The following is an 18,489-nucleotide window of genomic DNA, read 5'->3' as shown; positions in this document are numbered from 1 at the left end:
TCTATGCAGGCAGTGAACAAAGCGAAAATGGAACAGGGAAAGATGAAGGAACACCAAGCCAAAAAAAAAAAACTACAGAGAATTGGATACAGACTTTGGAAGAGCTCAAAATACAACTCAAAACACAATTAAGAGAGGCTAAATACAAGTGGGGAAAGAACTTCAAAAGCAAATAAATCATATGGAAACAGAAAACAGTATCTTGAAAGCCAAAATTAATCAGCTTTAAAATGAGGCAAAGGATATCAAAGATCAGAAGAAGAAGGATGGCCAAAAGGCCAGGGATGAAATCCAGTCTTTGAGAACCAGAATACAACAATTAGAAGCAAATGGCTTTACAAGGAAGCAGGACAAAAGAAAAAGCCTAGACATATTCCTACAGGAAATTATCCAAGAAAACTGCTCCGATATTCTATAACAAGAAGGGAAAGTGGAGATTTAAAGAATCCACAGATCACCTCCTTTACTTAATCCTCAATTTACAACACCCAGGAATGTTATAGGCAAAGTCAAGAACTTTAGTGGTAGACAGCAATAGGAAGAAAAGGTCCTGACCTTCAGAGCTTGTTGGGCCTGTGTCTTCGGGCTGATGCCCCTGAAGATCAGCCTTACAGTTCAAATAGCTCCCTTAAATCCTTTGTTCAATGACAACATCACAGCAATCCAGGTAGAGTGCACAATGGGGAAAAGTCTAGGGATAGAGATACTTCTATCCAGGAACAGGGAGAGAGTACTCCTTCCAGTCCAAGGGCCAGGAAAGAGAATTCTCAAGAACAACTGTTACTCTCCAAGTCACCCCTCCCCTACCAACTGTCATTGTTGTCCAACATTCCAACTGCTGTTGGTTCCACCTCAGTGGCAAAAAATCCCAAAGCTTGATTCAGTTTTTCTTTCCACAACATTCATACATGGGAAGATGATACTTGTTCTAAAAAATAAAATCAAGGGGTGAGAAAGAGGAATGCATTGGGAGGAGGGGGAGAGGAGGGTAAATGGGGCACATTTTCTCTTATAAAAGAGGCATAAAAGAACTTTTACATTGGAGGGGGAAATGGAGGAGGTGGAGATTAATATAAAGTATTGAATCTTAAATAATCAACTGAATGTAAGATGGGGGACTCATAGCTGTTCTAAAAAAAGATCTTGTTCATTTTTTCATTTAAGTCTTCTTTCATAATATAATATGGAAAAATGTTTTACATAATTTCACATGTGACTATCTATATTCAAATACTTGAAAGACTGTCATTTGAAGGAGGGAATAAACTTGTTCTATTTGACCCTAGTTGACAGAACTAGTAACAAAGAGTAGAAACTGCAAAATCCATAATTATGTTTGATGATAGGAAAATTTCCTCAAAATTAAACCTATTTCAAAGTGATCAGATAGATTGCCTTAGAAAATAGTGGGTTCCATTCATTGGAAGTCCTCAAGCAGAGGCTAGACAATGACTTGTCAGTTACATTGTGGTGGCAATTCCTTTGGTATGTTGGTAAGACTAGAAGGCAACTAAAAACTAGTAGTAGTAGTCTCTCAGTAACCGAGGATGATGATTGTCTTTGTGCATTTTCATCTGATAGATGAATGTGCACAAAGACACTTGTGTGTGAAGGAGATTTAAGTGGAAAAGTTGATGCACATAGCCAGTCCCACTCTCTTGGCTTTGGAAGCTTGGATCCAGTGGCACGAAAAATCATTACACCTGGAGACTTCCTCAGCTGCATTGGATGGCCGTGTTGTCTTTTGTGCTCCAACACGCCCTGAGCACTCCACAGTGCTTTGCTGTGTCTCCATCTCAGCCTTTGAAACTTCTTATTGGTTTCTTCCATCTGTTTGGCTGAAGCAGTCTTCACATGCTGGGTTGAGCAAAGCTTTAGTTCACCAGGGGTCGACGACCCGATGGCTACCCTCACAAGGTTTATCTGGCCTGTTGAAGCTGTTGCCCGGGGTGTGGCCGCTGCTGCATGCTAGCAGCTACTGGGAGCCACAAGTGAGAGCTGGGTGTCAGGTGATGATCAGAGGCTGGAGAGCTGCCCTAAGAGGGCACTACAAACTACAAACTATTTTAATATATAAAATCTGTGTTTCTATGATAAGAAATGATTAGCAAATAGAGGTGGGGAAAGCTTAAATCCATAGCAATAAGCCTATGAATAAACAGAAAGGGAAATAATCAACAATACAAGTATAATCAAGTGGACAAGCTAATAGAAAAAACCTAAAGATAATAAATTTAAAAGGATTACATAGTTGTTGTTGTTGTTTTTTATAAGCAAAACACATTGATCTTGAAGAGAAGCTTTTCAGACAATTGAAGGGGGAAAGTAAATCCCCAACTCTCCAGTGTTTCCTAGAACTCTGAGGGGGAAAGTAATAGCAAACCTCTGGAAATTCAGCCTACCAGTAAAAGTAGGGATATGGAGAATAAGCCTAGAGTATATGCCTTACATATATTATCAGACTATAAGCTGTTGTTGTTCAGTCATGTCTAGCTCTTTGTGATTCCATTTGGGGTTTTCTTGGCAAAGATCTTGCGATGGTCTGCCATTTTTTTCTCCAGTTAATTTTACAGATGAGGAAATAGACCAACAAGGTTAAATGACTTGCCCTGGGTCATACAGCTAGTAAGTGCTTGAGACTAGATTTGAATTCTGGAAGATGAATCTTCTTGACTTCAGGACTAGCACTCTATACCCAGCATCACCTAGCTGAATAGAAAATATTGATTAGTTTTGCTGGGTTACATTTCTCACTATTTTTTTAATAATGGGATATTAGGAATTTGGTGTGGGAAATGTATTTGGAAATGAATGTGATATAAATATATTAGATATTTAAAATACTTTACATTTGCTATTCACCTCTCATATCCATACATATGGATTCTAATGTTTATCCATAAGATACCTTTGGCAATTGTGTCATACTCATTTTGTCTTTACCTTGGAATGTATCCATCCATATTATTTCTCAGAAAATAAATTCCTGATAATCAAAGAAGTGTCTTTTGGATTTATACTGACCCTTTCCCCCCCAGGCAACTACATTATCATTTTGCTCACTGAAGTAAGTTTGCCAAATGATAGCTTTGTGTTCTGAAAGTGTTAATGAACCTCTCAAAGGAATTGTATTTATTCTGAGAAGACTTTAACACTGAAAGAATCTGGTTCATCATCCAGAAATCTGTGTCATTGTCTATAGCCAATCATTTAGACAATCACATATTTTAAGTGAAACTAGAAATGAGGAAAATTACAAGCCTCCAGAGTGAATGGCACAAAAACATGAAGACACATTTACTCCTCTCTTTGACATTTAAAACCTTTCACAGCCAGGCTCCATGCTACCTTTTCAGATTTATTTCATCTTATTTCCATTCATCCATTGTCTGCTAGCCATCCTGGCCTTCTTACTGTTTCCCAAATAAGGTATTCCATTCCCTACTGCTCTACTTAGAAATCTTAGCATCCTTTAATATTTAGCTCAATGCCCTATTTTGTGCAAAGACCTTCCTGAATATTTGTGCTATACTTCCTTTTTAAGGCTTAATCTATTTACAAATGTCATCTCTCATCCCCACCCTATACTCTCCCAGCACCATCCACACTCAAAGTAGAATGTAAGTTTCTTGAGAGAAAAGGCTTGAGGATTCAAAAGCCTTCCATAGCCTTCTAACAAAAAAAAAATTAAAAAGTGGAAAAAAAGTAATTCAATAAAGCTAATTAATACTTCTTACACTCTAACAATATATGCTAAGCATGGGCTCTAGGTTCCTTCTCTGTATCACCACTTATCCTGGTAGGCTGATCCCCAGATAATGTCTTTCTCTTTTCCTGTAGAGGTTCTAGAATAGCCTGATCAGCTAGGGGCTGTCTTTCAAATGGTATAATTCAAAAGTTCCCATTGATAATGAATTGATCCAATCTTTGAGTTCTTCTCCATGAGATCAGTGTGTTTTGCATATACAAAGACTGTGTTTTTATTTTTTTCCTTATGAGTGCAGATACCTTAAGATAACTATCCCAATTTCTCCTATCTCTAATTCCTTTACATTGTGGCTACCATAACCTCTCAAGGACCTCAGCGTAACCCTGAATGGATGTTATAGTGCTAGTATAAGAAATGCAACATGCATGTTCTTTCTGTTCAAAGTCACTTGCAGTTCATCCATTGGCTTTTTAGCCACATCTAAATGAATCAAGGTATTTTCAGACTTAGTTATATTTGGTAGGATAAGGTCATTTGAGGGGTTTACTCAGTTGACCCCACCATTAAATTATGCCCATATGTTTTTATAGTTGCTGTTCCCAGCAAATCTATAGGAGTGTGTTCATAAAAATACTTAGTCCAAAATGCCAGATAATTCTGTAGTGATTTGGAGAGGTTCTATGTCATCTTTTTTTAATAACTTCCAAAGGTCCCTATACTAAAGAAGCTCAAGAAGAGTCTCTGTGACACAGTTTATAATCAAACTCAGCAATTAACATCCTTACATACTTCTCAATTAATGGTCATAAAATTTGATGAATAAATATTCTTTTACAAAATTCTAATTGACTCATAGGGTGACTAAGTGGTGCAATTGATGAATTGTCAGGTCTTGAGTCATAAAAACTCAGTCATCTTCCTGAGTTCAAACATGGCTTCAGACACTTACTAGTTCTGTGGCCCTGGACAAGTCACAGAACTCTGTTTGTCTCAAGTTTCCTCATTTATAAAATGTGCTCAGAAGGAAATGCCAAATCAGTCACAGAAGAAAACTATTATGGATGAGGGGAAAGCATTTATGTATTTATATTATATATCATTACCCTTTGAACAAAAATATTGAGAGAATTATGTCCTTCATTGCTAAACCTGAACTTCTTACAAAAAACTGAGAATCTAATTGTAGAATGGAACAATGGAGATCTCTAATGGATGGCTGTTCTGTGGGAGTCATGGTATGTAGTAACTGGAGGTCCTACCAGAAACTGATGGTTTAACCACAAAGCCTGAGAGAAAATCTTATCCATATTCTTTTAGGTGAAGAGAAATTCCCTTTCATCAGAAGTGCTGTCCAGGTCAGTAACAACTGAGGAAAGCACATTTCATTGAAAAAAATACAGTTCTAAAATGACAGGAAGCCATAACTAGTACAATGTGGAAGAGCATGGAAAAATGCATATGTAAATAGCAGTTAATCATCTTTTGACCTTCAAAAGTACAGTTCCTTCTTGAGAAATAATCAAAGATGAAAAAGGAAAACAAAAGATGATCCTGTATAGGCCAGTTGTTCTGCTGAGCATCCAAGCTGAGTTGTCACAATTTATAGAGATCGTTTTTAAATGGGATTTGCTGAAGAATACCTTCCTTGTACTTGACTGAAAATTAACTGGGTGCAAAGGCACCTTGAGGAAAGACCAGGCATCAACTAAAGAACTTCTCTATGTATGCCTGTGTTCTCATGCTGAATGTGGTAGCTGAAAAAAAAAAAACAAAACAAAACTATGTAGCTTATTCTAAGGTAAAAGATGGCTTTGACACATCCCCAATTCCCTTCACCCATATGTGAAGATGATGAAATATTGAAAACAAAAATCTGAATTCTGCTTGTGATACTATTAGCTGTTTTAGTCAGATTTACTTTAACTTGAATAGCAGCCTATAAATGCCATGAGTTTCAGAAAAAGCATTTAAGCACTGCTTTAATATTAAATGTTAGGAAAATCTTTCTATTATTAATTTCCATTATTTTGCTGAAACTTTAATGCTAATCATTCCTAAACAACATGTCCTTTTTACATCATGTAGATAAGAGATTTCTGCACTGAACTTGGAGAGATCCTTTTTTTCATCAAAATGCATAGTAGCTTTTCATTTCCTTTGTTCCAAAACAGGAACCTTCAGCTTCTTTTGGGCCAGGGACCCCTTAATGAACCCTTCTTAGAAAAATATTTTAAAAGCATAAAATAAAATGCATAAGATTTCAAAGGAAACTACTTATATTAAATCATATTTATGTATATATATGTAATTATTGCTTTTTAATGCAAATTCATAGACCATATCTTAAGAACCCCAATTCAGAAGGTACTGGCAACATTTAAGATCTTTTGAAATGTAAAAAAATATATATATAGAAACATAGTAGTAAAGATGATTAATTAAAATCATAAGCTACAGATAGTAAACCATCACAAATGAATTCTATTCCACCTACCCTCTATCCTGGAAAATATTTCATGTGGTTCCCCATTGATGCCAAAAATGGTGCTCACAGCTATTTTGCAGTTCTGGATTCTAGTCCTAGATCTACCACAAACTGATTATGTGGCTCTTGGACCAGATATTTCATTACCCTTAGTAATAATTTTTCATTCATAAAGAGTTTTGAAGAATGTATTGCTAAGATTTTATTTGTGCTCTCTGATACACATATATGTCTAATAAATTTGAATGAACATTTTATCAAGCTTTCTTAGAACACCTCTAGATTTTTTTCTTTATCACCAGCACTCTCTACTTTGATTTGTGTCTATTTGTGTAATTCTGTGTCTCCCCAGTAAAATGAGTTTCTTGAAGGCAATATTTCATTGTTTATCTTTCTAGATGCAGCATTAGAACATCTTGTATATTGTAGGTGATTATTAAAATTTGTTGAACTGAATTCACAATGATATGTGTGAAGAAATCAAATTAACACTGTCCAGGATTACAACTACATAAATATTTATGCTTTTATTAGTGGAAATAGCTTTAAATAAAATGCATCACCATTTACTTTGTCTCTGTACACTAGGGACCATGGGGTCTCTCTATCCAATGCACAGTTGAAAACTACTATATGAGTGGCCTCCCTTGTTACAATGTGAGCCCCTTGTCAGAAGTGGCCATCTTGCTTTTCTGTTTTGCTCCCCAGCTGTTAAGCTCAGTGCTAAGCAGTTAATAAATGATTAAATTAGTTTCCCCTTCATTCCTTCATACCTTTTGGTTCATCTTTACAAGCCATGGTTCTATCTTGGCCGGTTGATAATTTTTTGCATGCTTCATAGATTTTCAAAGCCAGCCATGAAATCTCAAGCTATAGAAAAATTCTTCCTCTGCTCTGAAGGGCATGGAAGCTGACAGTAAAATTCTTTCAGTTTAATTCAATTCAGTCAACTTTTATTAGATCTATTACGTGCATGGCACTCTACCTTGCTGAGAGTTATGAATCACAGAATCAGAGAGATAGAATGGGCATTAGTTAGAGGTCATCTTGGTCCAACCCCTTCATTTTACAGATGAAGAAACAACCCAAAGATATTGTGTCAAATAGTAAGTTGTGACAGTAGGATTTGAACCTGGATTTTAGAATTGTCTGATTCCAAATCCCATGCTCTTTGGAATTTTTTTTTCCATTAATAGTGAAGAAGATAGCTGAAAGTTCTAATCATTTGACTTTAAAAAGCTGCACTCAATTTGACTTGCAAATTATAATTGTTCTGAATTAGTCCTTTTGTGATCACCTATTCTCCAACTTGCTTAAGTTGATCTCACTACAAAACTACTTTGTAGCCTCTTGACTTTTAAATTAGATCTCATATAAAGCCAGGAAGAAAACTCTGTCTAAAGGCAAAACTGATCATTTTTAATTATAGAAATTAGAGCTATTTCCTAAACCCAAATGTAACTTTAAATAACAAACTTCTGAATAAGTAGACCCCCCTTTTCAAACAATAATATGAATATAGTATAAGGAACAAAATTGCATGTGGTAATTTGAGGCTTATTGCTAACTGTAACCTAAGCCAAATCTTGTCCTCACCCTAATCATTAGTTGTCTCATTTTTTTCATTGAAAAGCTAGACAATATATGGTCTCTAAATTCCTTTCCAATTTTCATATTCTGAATCCTAAACTCTTCCCTAAAAGTTTTACCTTGCTAACTGTGCATGAAGAGAACTGTCCTGGAAAGTATTGCTTTCTCTGATAGAGTCCTTAAGTGCCCATTGATTGTCCTATAATACACCCAGTACACCTAATATCAGGAAAAAGCTGACCCAGTAGAATTCAAAAGTAAAGTGGGATTTTTTTGCCCTTGAATTTGCAGTAGATCTGGATTTCTCATTGAGGTGAATCATTTAGCCTATAAGAACTACAGTCATGGCCTGGGATTGCTGTTGGTAATTCAGAAAGTGATATGCATCCTGCCTTTCAAATAATTGGGACATTCCGAGATCCAATTTGTTACAAAGATAGCTTTTTTTCCCTTTCCCTCCTTAAAAATGTTGTTGATGCCCTAACCTCTTCCTTCTCACCTCTGACCAAAACTAAAAAGACAGAAAAAAGGTAATTTAAATTATTTTAGGAATAAAGGAAAAATAAAACACACACACACACACACATACCATTCTTTTATGACTTATAATTGCTAATCTAAATAACCCCAGCTACAAGCTACAATAAAGAGAGAGAGAGAGAGAGAGAGTTCAAGCCAACCAAAGCATCATCACAACATCCACCATAAAGTGACTATGTAGATGGGGAAAATGGAGGGAAAGGGAGGGAAGGGAAGGGAAGGAAGGTAGCTGGGTCACCCCAGTCCCAGTAGGGTAATTGACCAGGTTTTCTTTCTTAGACTATAAGTAGGCTATGGAATTAAATTAAATCAAGCCAGACTCTAGGGATAGTTAGATAGGTTTATTTGGGCTAGAAAGAAAGGTTTGGGAAAGCTAGAGAAAATTAGATCTCCAGCGGAAATGCAGGGACAAAAAGGCTCTTTATGGAGAAAAGGCACTTCTGGGGAAAAGGGCACAAAAACACAAAATCAGGGATGTGTCTGAGGAAGCTGAGGTAGAGAGTCCTGGGAAATGTAGTCTCCTAGGGTTCAGAGGCATTTTAAAATGTATAACTACCATGGTGTATCTTCTTATTACTAAAATGAATTAATGAATTTGAGTGGGACAACTAAGTGGATTGAGAGTCAGATCTAAAGATGGAAGATCTAAAGTTCAAATCTGACCTTAGACATTTCATAACTATATGACCATTGACAAGTCACTTACCCCCCCCCCCCTTTTGCCTAGCCCTTATCACTCTTCTGCCTTGGAGCATAGTATGATTCTAAGATGGATGGTAAGAATTTAAAAATGAATTTGAAAGAGGAAGAAGAGGAAGAGGAAGAAGAGGAGATGCAAGAGAGATATTTTCTAATAAGGTCAAGGAAGGGAGATGTTGAAAATAAGCTTTTTCAAATATACATTCCTTCTTGAAATCAGGCTTTAGGATCTGGTTGGAAATGTATAATATATGCAGAAATTTATCTGATTTTCAGCTAACTTTTCTCAGCAAGCAAGCCATAATGTAGTGGCAAAAAAAGTCAAAACAAATCAAAACACCAAGTGATATATACAATATGTGTATATACATATAACTCAAACTATTGATAAATTATTTTTTCAATTATTAAGAAACAGTGCAGTATAAGAGAGAATATTAGGAAGAGCATTATGGTAGACAGAAGGCTTGGGTTCTTGTCCTAGCCTGTTCAAGTGCTGTGGCTTAGTTTTCCTTTGTTTTAATTTCTGTCAAGAATAAATGGACATAATACTTTTTGTCTTAGTGGGGGGAAGTCATTTAGATGGGCGTAGAAGGGTAGTTTCTTGTATTGTCATACAAAAGCATTGTACTTAACAGATAGCATTTTCTTAATAAATGTTTGATTGATAAAATGAGATAAAACACATGAAAAAGACATTTTTATAAAATGCAAAATTACCAATCATTGTTAAAGATATTATTGCTAGTACAACCTTTCTTCTTTTAGTTAAGAACCTAGATGTGTGTGTGTGTGTGTGTGTGTGTGTGTGTGTATGTGTCTGTATGTGAATGTGCATGAGCACTTAAACTATTGGAAGACCACAGAATTTTCTTTCTCCTTTTTTCCAACTGAAATTTCTTCTTGGTTTCCTCTGATTGAACTGAAGTATGCTATTTAAAGCCAGTGAAATTGGTGCAATGCAAGAACTGGAGTAGCCTTTCAAAGTGATGTTGTCTGTGTTTATGGGATATGAGGTAGGAATAGAATGGTAGAGCTGCTTGGATGAATAGGTAAAAAGAGGAGCCAAGGTTTTTTTAATCATTGAAAGGTTTTGTTTTTGTTTTTTTTTTTAATACATTTAATTTTAGTGAATTGAGGAGAAAAAAAGAAGTGAACCAACTTCTCTCTGCTTAGATTGAAAGAAGATATTTCTGAGATTCAAGGTTGTATATTATTCTATTTACCCTTAAAACATGGGTCCATCAGTAATATTGGAGCCATTTGTAGTTAAGCCAAGTTCTCAAAATTCAGTACCATAAAAATGTGGTTGCAGATCCTTTTGATACAGCCTTTATTATCCATTTATCTACCCCCAAAGTTTGAACATTTATGGTTTCAATGTTAAAGTATCTATTTGCTTGGGAAAGTATTAAAAATATTATTTTGATGTGATTGAGGTTACTAGGCCTGTCTCAGGGAAATAACTTGTCTGGGGTCACAAAGCAAGTAAGTGTTCAAAACTGGATTTGAAGGCAGCAAGAGAGGTTTTCCTGATTCCAAGGCCAGTGCTCTATCCACTTTACCACCTAGCTGCCCTAGAGAGGTTCTTAATGAAAATCAGCAGAGTATTAGTGATTCTTAGGCAGCATCATATAGTGGTGTCCTGGGATTGTATTCAAAAAGACCCAGGTTCAAATCTCACCTCAAATAATCTAGGTCACTTTGAATAGGTTATAAAACTTCTGTGTGTTTCTGCTTTCTCATTGTAAAATGAGGTAGTTGGGTTGGATGATTTCTAAAGCCTGTTCCAGTTCTAAATGAATATTTCTATGATTCCCTTGGCCTATTCCAACCCATATACTCTCTTCCCTCTACTTTAAGTCTGCGGTTAATACTTACAACTGATCCTTTGGGTCTCAAAGGTCTGAGAATTTTTAGGTGTTTTCTAACTACATGCATTAAACTGGATAACATCTGAAGCTCCTCCCAACTCCTGCATTCTAAGATTATGCCAGATGCTTGCTTTGGTTGCCTTACAAACAATGATTTGTTCTCATGATTTTTCAGCTTTTATTGACTCACTCTACAGAATAAATATCTTTGGTTAAAAGTCAAGATCCTATGATTGGGAGTGTTGATTTTGTAATTTTGTTTCTTAACATGATTATGGGAAAATTTGACATGGTCTCATTGAGAACTGGATACTTTGTAAGTGATACCATCTCCATTTTAGTGATGACAGAGGAAGGGTTAAATTAGTGAGTCACAAAGAGTTATCATGAAACCAAAGAGGGTAAAAAGAAAAATAAGCTAAAATTTTCCAACTCCTTCTCTAGGCCTATGACCTACAATTATTAAAGCATATTTAAAAAGTGCTGATGAATTTTGTTAAATCAACTCCACAGTATCCTGCCCAATTAATTAACTACTTTTTTTGGTGTGTGGAGCAAGTCAGAATAGGAGGCCTACTGAGCTTCACTGACAGAATACTAAGTAAGTACTTCTCTATTTCTTAAAATGAAAAAGAACCAACATGTCTTGAGTTATGAAGTCAAACAGGACTAGGGAATCGGTGTAGCTTCACATCCTACACTTTACTCTGCCTTTCTGAGTATTCTGTAAGTTGTTTGGTTCTTTCTCAGATAGATAGTGAATTTAACAGTCATATCATATAAAACTTTGCCTATTTAGGAAAGGGAGATGTGGAGAATTAATGATGTGCTTTAGAGGCATTGCTACCCAGGCTTTATACGTAAATGTAAACTGTTACTACAGGTGGGAAAACTGAGGCAGAAGAGTCAAGAGACATAATGCAAGCCATCATCAGCTAGGCACCTAGGACAGTAGAGAGTACTAGATTTGAAGCCAGAGAATCTGCTATGAATCCTGGCTCTGTTCACTCATCACTATTTTTCACTGTAGTGCAGTGGCAAAATGATAAGAATCAGGTGACCTTGAATTCATACCTTATCTCTGCCCTTACAAACTTGTATGACTTGGAAAAAGTAACTTACCAACAGGAGCCTGACTTTTCTTATCTGCAAAATGAAAGGGCTTAAGTAGAAAACTTCTGAGATCTCCCCTAGTTTTAAAATCTCTGAATGTTTATTCTCATAGTGTTTTATTATAAAACCTACTGGACAAAGTTTGTATTCTCTTACTTGAGCTAGAGGACAATAATGCAATGAATCTTTTGTCTTTACTAGCCAAAGACTGATTTTGATCACATGGTTTCTGCACTTCCTGGCTCAGGTTTTACAACTAAATATCTTCTTCTCATTCATAGAAATGCTAATATTACCATTTAAGAGACCAATAGAATTTCTTTCATATTAATTTTATTTCATATGGTGTTAGCTATTATTTTAATTCTGGTTTTTCAATGCCTTCAAAATTTAGAAAATAGTAAAAGGAACCAAGTCATAATATCTCTCTGAGGAGTCATTTCTTCAAAAGTTATCACTGGAATAAGGGAATTGGAATTAATTGCATTGCACTTTTCAGTCCATTCTTTGCTGGTTATATGTACAACTGGTTTAAGAAAAGTTGAATTCCTTTAAGCCTTTCTTTCTATTTTCCATTTAAAATAAGTAATGGGCTTTATAGGACATTGATCCCTTAGTGAAGCATTTTTGACTCTGAAGCCATCAGACCTGGCTTCAAATTCACTGTATCTCATAGTGCCTCAGCTTTGTTTCACTGTAAAATGAATATGCTGATGTAAATAGCCTCTGAGATCCCTTCCACCTCCAAATCTATGACATCCTTTTGAAAGTTCACAATATAGAGTGCTCCAATCAGGATTGTCTTCTTGATCATTGTTCCTTTAATACAATATGAAGAGAGAGATCAAAACCAGTCAGTATTTTTGGATTCCTGTTGAAGAAAGTTCCAAAATCTGATATTTTTTACAGAGTTAGATTAAATAGAATCAGAAATTGGCAAAAGAAAATAGAAAAACTTGGAAAATTGGCAAGTAGTTGATATTTAGACTCTCCAAGGTGGGAAAAAGTTCTTCTTGCTATTCTTTGTCAGTATGACAAAGGGGACTGGAACATCCCGATTTACTTCTTCATTTAATCTGCCAAAGAGACCACTTGAGTAATGCAGATCCCTTGCAATACTTGAATCCCAAAGTGTAATTTTCAGAATATTCATACCTTATACGATATAATTTACTAGGGAAGAGAATTAAGACTTTCTTTCTTTGGAAGGACCTCAACTCATGAGTAATATTATAAATCTAGACTACTTTACATACCTATATACTCAACATAGTCGCAGCATACTGGGAAAGGAAAGACTGTATTTTTTAAATGAGCCATGTTTAATTAAATTATATGTTTGTGTGAGTCCTTTCTATGTTTCTAGGTTAAATAAAACTTTTACTATAACTCAATTTTTTTATCGATTTGTTAGTCTAAATGTTTGCGTGTGTGTTAAGAATACTTTTCCTTTTTCATGGATACCTAGGTGAGAGTTAGTACATGATGATCACAGGGGAAATCACAAGTATGGTGACACGAGACATATAGAATATTTTTATTCATTATTCTTTCAAAATGAACCCAGTATATTTGCTCACAGATGAAATATGAGCTGCATTTGTATCTCTTCACAGTTACCTACCCCAGTACTCTCTGATTATAATAGACATATAAGAATTTTTTGAAAATTTGAATTGAACTAATTATTTTTAATTATAAGCTGTATGACAGGTCACTGTTGCCTAGGAAACAAACCTATCTTATGCCTTCAAAATGATCACTGATTTTAGTTTTTACTCCTCATTCAAGTTGTACTATCTTTCTATCTTTCTATCTTTCATCAAATCCTAACTGATTTTAAGATTTCTTGAAATGTTTTACATTTTTACTGAAACTTTATAATCAGAGCTTCAAACTTAGAAATATAATTTTTTCTAATAGTAAATAATGCAGACACAAAAACGGAGGCCTGTCATAGAACTGGTTTTCTAGAATGGTGTTCCATAGGCTCCAGAAAATATAAAAACATTTGCTCCCCCTACCATTCATATCATTCTGAACATCTCAATTCCTTTTCTGTTTTAGAATACATGAAATGGCTCTTGAATAAAACAAATGTGGACAGGAATTATAGGTTGATTAAAGAATAAATTAGTAATGACTATAGAACCATAGCAAGAAATCTTATGATCAAAGTCTCATTCCCAGATTGGAAAAAAAAAACTAGCTATATTTCACTCACTAAGAAATGTTTAGAAAAACAGCAAAGCTGAAATAACATGTAAACCATGCATTCTTATTTTTATGTTCTTTTTAATTCACCAAGCACTTCCTAAAAAGCTCTGAGATAATTATAAACTACTTTTATTTTTATTATATTTCAAAAAGCATAAGAAAGAAAATCAATTTTGCTTAGATTAGACCTTGTCAGACCTTAGGTAGACATTTTCAAATAAAAATCTATCTCCACTGCCAAAAATTTTCCTTTTATTTTTTCTTTCAAATAAATCTAAATATTACTCCCTATTCATATATAATTGATAGCTTATTTAAAATGAAATTAAACATTTCATGAATGAACTAGCTTGACTTCTCATAAAAATTGATTCATGCCCATGCACATATATTATGGACATTGTCATTTTATCAAGTGTCAAATCTTAGTTTTGATTTAGAGAACTTTCTTAGTGGTTGGAGATTCTAGCTTCATGTTTGTTTATGCCTTGTCCTTCATTCAATACTGATCAAAATATTGATAGCTCTAGGATTAGGAGGAGGAAACTAAGACATCTCCATGTAGCAGTCATGTGCCTTGATTTCATCAAGTGATGCACATTTCTGAGAACACATCATGACTCACAGTTCCTTACTTTTGTAACAGTAGAATTTTGGACATGGAAAGGATTTGAGGTATCATCTGATCTAAGTACTGCCATATTATAAATACTCCTCAGGGCACTATAAGGATGAATTATCCATTCTCTAATTTAGTATACCCACTGATGAAGTGCTAGGAGTCATTAAACCCACATTGTCTGACATGGTTACATGTGGAAACCAGGGGCTTCTCAGCAGTCCCCAGAAAGGATGGAAACATCCACTCAGATCCCTCTGAGTGACTCTTCTATTATCAACACCCTGTTATTATCCTTACTCAGCCACAGGAAAAATAAATGAGAGCAAAATGCCTGAAGAATTGAAACAGATGTCCCACTCCATGCCCCCAGAATATTACCAAGAGATGCTACTTATAAAATTAAACCTAGGGATTCCTATGTATCTACTTAAATGGAACCCTTTCTCAAGTATATAAAAACCCCTAACAAAACTGTGCTTAGATTCCCTACCCCAATGTACAGACCAGGGACAAACTTCCCTGAGCTGGAATATAAATTGCCTTTCAAGGAGAAGCTAGTATGTTCTACTTCACTAATTTTTTTTAACTATTGGCTAGGCAACATGCCATGAATACCTTAGTGAACCATTAGAAAAAAGAAAGCCTGATATTGGAAAAATACTTAAAACTGGGTTATGTTTTTTTTCCTACACTCTGACTCCCCAACTTGGCAAACTGTTTTGTTGATTATCTCCTTAGAAAATTTTATTGATTTTCTATTTGGTTAAAGTAATAAATAATCACTCAGTTTAACTGCATGTCTGAGCACCTCACAGGTTAATGAGACCATCACATCCTGCCTGTGATGAGAAAACTCCATCTTTTGTAAAGCTTTGCATTTGTTGTTAGAATCTATAGAAATGAGGTATGTAGGGTAATTATAGAATATTAATCAAATGATTTGTTAAAAGTTCATTATGAATTATCCAATTATCTGTAAGGAAACATGTATGTTGAAAAACAAAACTGTGTGTCAAGTAGATATGTAACCATGAGGGTATAAAAATAAAGCCATGCCTGAGTCAAGTGGAGAAGTTTCTTGTGATACCTGACTGCAGGTGAAAACTTTACTTATCTACCAATCATTTATGCCAATGCCGCCCCACCAGCCAAAGGCCCCCAACAACGATGAGGGCTGACCCCATACAGTACAGTAATGAAGAACCTGCATTTCTCCTCAAAGTAGTTCTAAATATCTAAATATGATGTCTTGGATTTAGAGTCAGAATAGGTCTTTGAGAACACTTAGCCATATGTTTAATTTTTATAATTAAAGATACCGAATCACCAAAAATCATTAATGTGGTAAGACTCAGTATTTGTATCCAGCCTTAGGGCATCAAATTGAGTTCTCTTTCAGCTATATCAGGATGATATATGGATTCATGAATAATCAGTAAACTAACAAGTTTTTATTTAGTTTCAACTATAAAACAGAAAAGAGTATTAATACTAGATATAAAAAAAGGCCAAAAAAATAGTCCCCATAGGCCAGGAGATTGTAGTCCAATGTGAGAGGCAACATGCAAATATTTCTGCATAAAGAAAAAATCCTATGTTGTATACTTCATAATTGTGTAATCCTGAATGAGCTACTTTCTCAGACTTAGTTTCTTTATCTGCCTAGTATGTATAACAAATAATAACAATCACTTGACAGGGTGCTTGTTAGAAACAAAAGAAAGAGCACAAGTAAAATCCTCTACAAATTTAAGGTACTATAGAAATGCTTGCTATTAAGACAAAAATTAGGCAAAAGTATTGACAAAAAAATAAAATCTCCCTGTAGCACCCAATGATTGGTCTTCGCCATGGAGAATAATATTAATTCATCTTCTATATGAACAAATAAAAATGTTTGAAAACACTTATTACACTGCCTTTTGGGTTATAGTGTGTACTTAATGAATACTAGTTGCTTTCTCCCATTCTTTCCAATGACAAACCAACAATGTTTGGTATCTGCTTATCTCCATCTATGTCTTCTTTTCCCTAGGACGGACATTTCTAATTTCTTCAAATAGGTCTAACATGACATGGCATCAAGTCCAGACAACTCCCTTTGTATTACATTACTAAATGAATGTTTCTCAAGTTTTTGTATCTTTCATCTTTGAAATCTCAAATTCTAAAGAATTGTTTTTCTTTTGGTTTTCCTCTCATTAGGTATACATTGTAGAAGAATCTGGACTGGAAATTCTGGTGTGGTCAATGATTGGAAATAACGGCAGAGACTGGATGTATGGAAACGTCCCCCTTTCCAGTAATGGTCCTTTTAAAGTGACCTTTGAAGCTGACCTTGGGGGAGACAATCTCACTTTTATTGCTCTTGATGATATCTCTTTCACTCTGGAATGCAAATCTGGAGGTAAAATAATACAAAATGAAACCTTTTTTTCCTATTAATTATGACTGTGTATATAACTGTTGAAGAAAAGAGACTATCTGGTAATTCCCCTTTGTGACTAAAAATATTTACATAGGTGGATTACATGAAAATATACTGTGATTAAAGGAAAGCCCTGCATGTATATACATATTTGTTTTTGTTTATGTAAATATATGTGTGTGTACACTCATACATATGCCTATATTTTTGTCTTTATATGTGTTATCTCTTCTTTATTTGTTTTTATACCTAATTTTTTTTTCTTATTTTGTCTATACCATTAGAGATCCATTCATTTTACTTACAAACATCTATTTCTTAGGAATATTCCTATTACTTTATTCAGCCAGTTCTTAACAATGGACTGCAATAGCTAACTGAAAGAAGAGGCATTTTGAAGTAGAGGAAAGGTTTGTAATGTAAGGAAATTCTAAAAATGGTTCAATTAAATAAGTTTTCGTGAATATTTGGGTGGGTGTATTAGGCAGCAAAAAATATTTGAGGATTCAAGTTGTCTGAGAGGTCATACAAAACAAACTTCACCCTCCTACTAGTTTTGCTCTGGGCCTACCATGTTTAGAACCACTTGGTTTTCACTTCAGTAATAGATGCATGCTCCTAAGTAGAGGAATTATACTGACTTAAAAGTGAAACATGCAAAAATAGAAGGACATTCTTATCTCACATCTCCTTTAACTAATTTTTCTTTATAATCTCAAACCCCAAATCCTAAATTCTCCTAAGAATTAAGTATTGATCAGTGTCACTGTTTGGGATGAAAAAGGTCAATTTGTATTTTTTAAATAAGACCATTAAGTTGGTTCTTACCCACCATTTTTAAGAATTGTGGTTAACTATAATTTTACATCTTAAAATTAAAACAATCTCAATTTCATTCTTTATTTCCTTTTTTTGCATTTTATGAACATTCTCAAAGTTAAAAATGGCATCATAAAAATCAGCTTGTTTACTTTAACCAACTCCAATGTAAAACTCAAATTTACCAACAAGTTGGTATATCAATCTTTTCCTATTTATCTTCTTTAACCCCCTTGTATCCCAGAAGTTTGTAGGTTAGATACTTTCAGTGTTTCTTCTGTATCTTTTTATCCTGGCATTTTTAATAAATCTTTTTAATAGCACTTCTGTTTCTCTCTTTTAAATTTTTTAAATTTGATATGTTATTTTCCCAATTACATGTAATAACAGTCT

At 34.7% G+C, this 18,489-nt stretch overlaps 1 protein-coding gene across 1 annotated transcript in view; it reads left to right on the top strand.

Moving 5' to 3' along the window:
- The window catches only part of MALRD1 (MAM and LDL receptor class A domain containing 1), a 1,015,998-nt gene that overhangs the window by 745,718 nt on the left and 251,791 nt on the right, over positions 1–18,489 (top strand). Inside the window, exon 34 of the mRNA XM_007504899.2 lies at positions 17,055–17,256. Within this exon, the coding sequence (XP_007504961.2) occupies positions 17,055–17,256 (202 nt within the window). The remainder of the gene's footprint in view (positions 1–17,054; positions 17,257–18,489) is intronic.

Source organism: Monodelphis domestica, chromosome 5, assembly GCF_027887165.1.
Source record: "Monodelphis domestica isolate mMonDom1 chromosome 5, mMonDom1.pri, whole genome shotgun sequence".
In the NCBI taxonomy this organism is placed as follows: Eukaryota; Metazoa; Chordata; class Mammalia; order Didelphimorphia; family Didelphidae; genus Monodelphis; species Monodelphis domestica.
The sequence above is the reverse complement of the archived record's forward strand: the minus strand, read 5'-3'. Positions and strand labels throughout refer to the sequence as shown.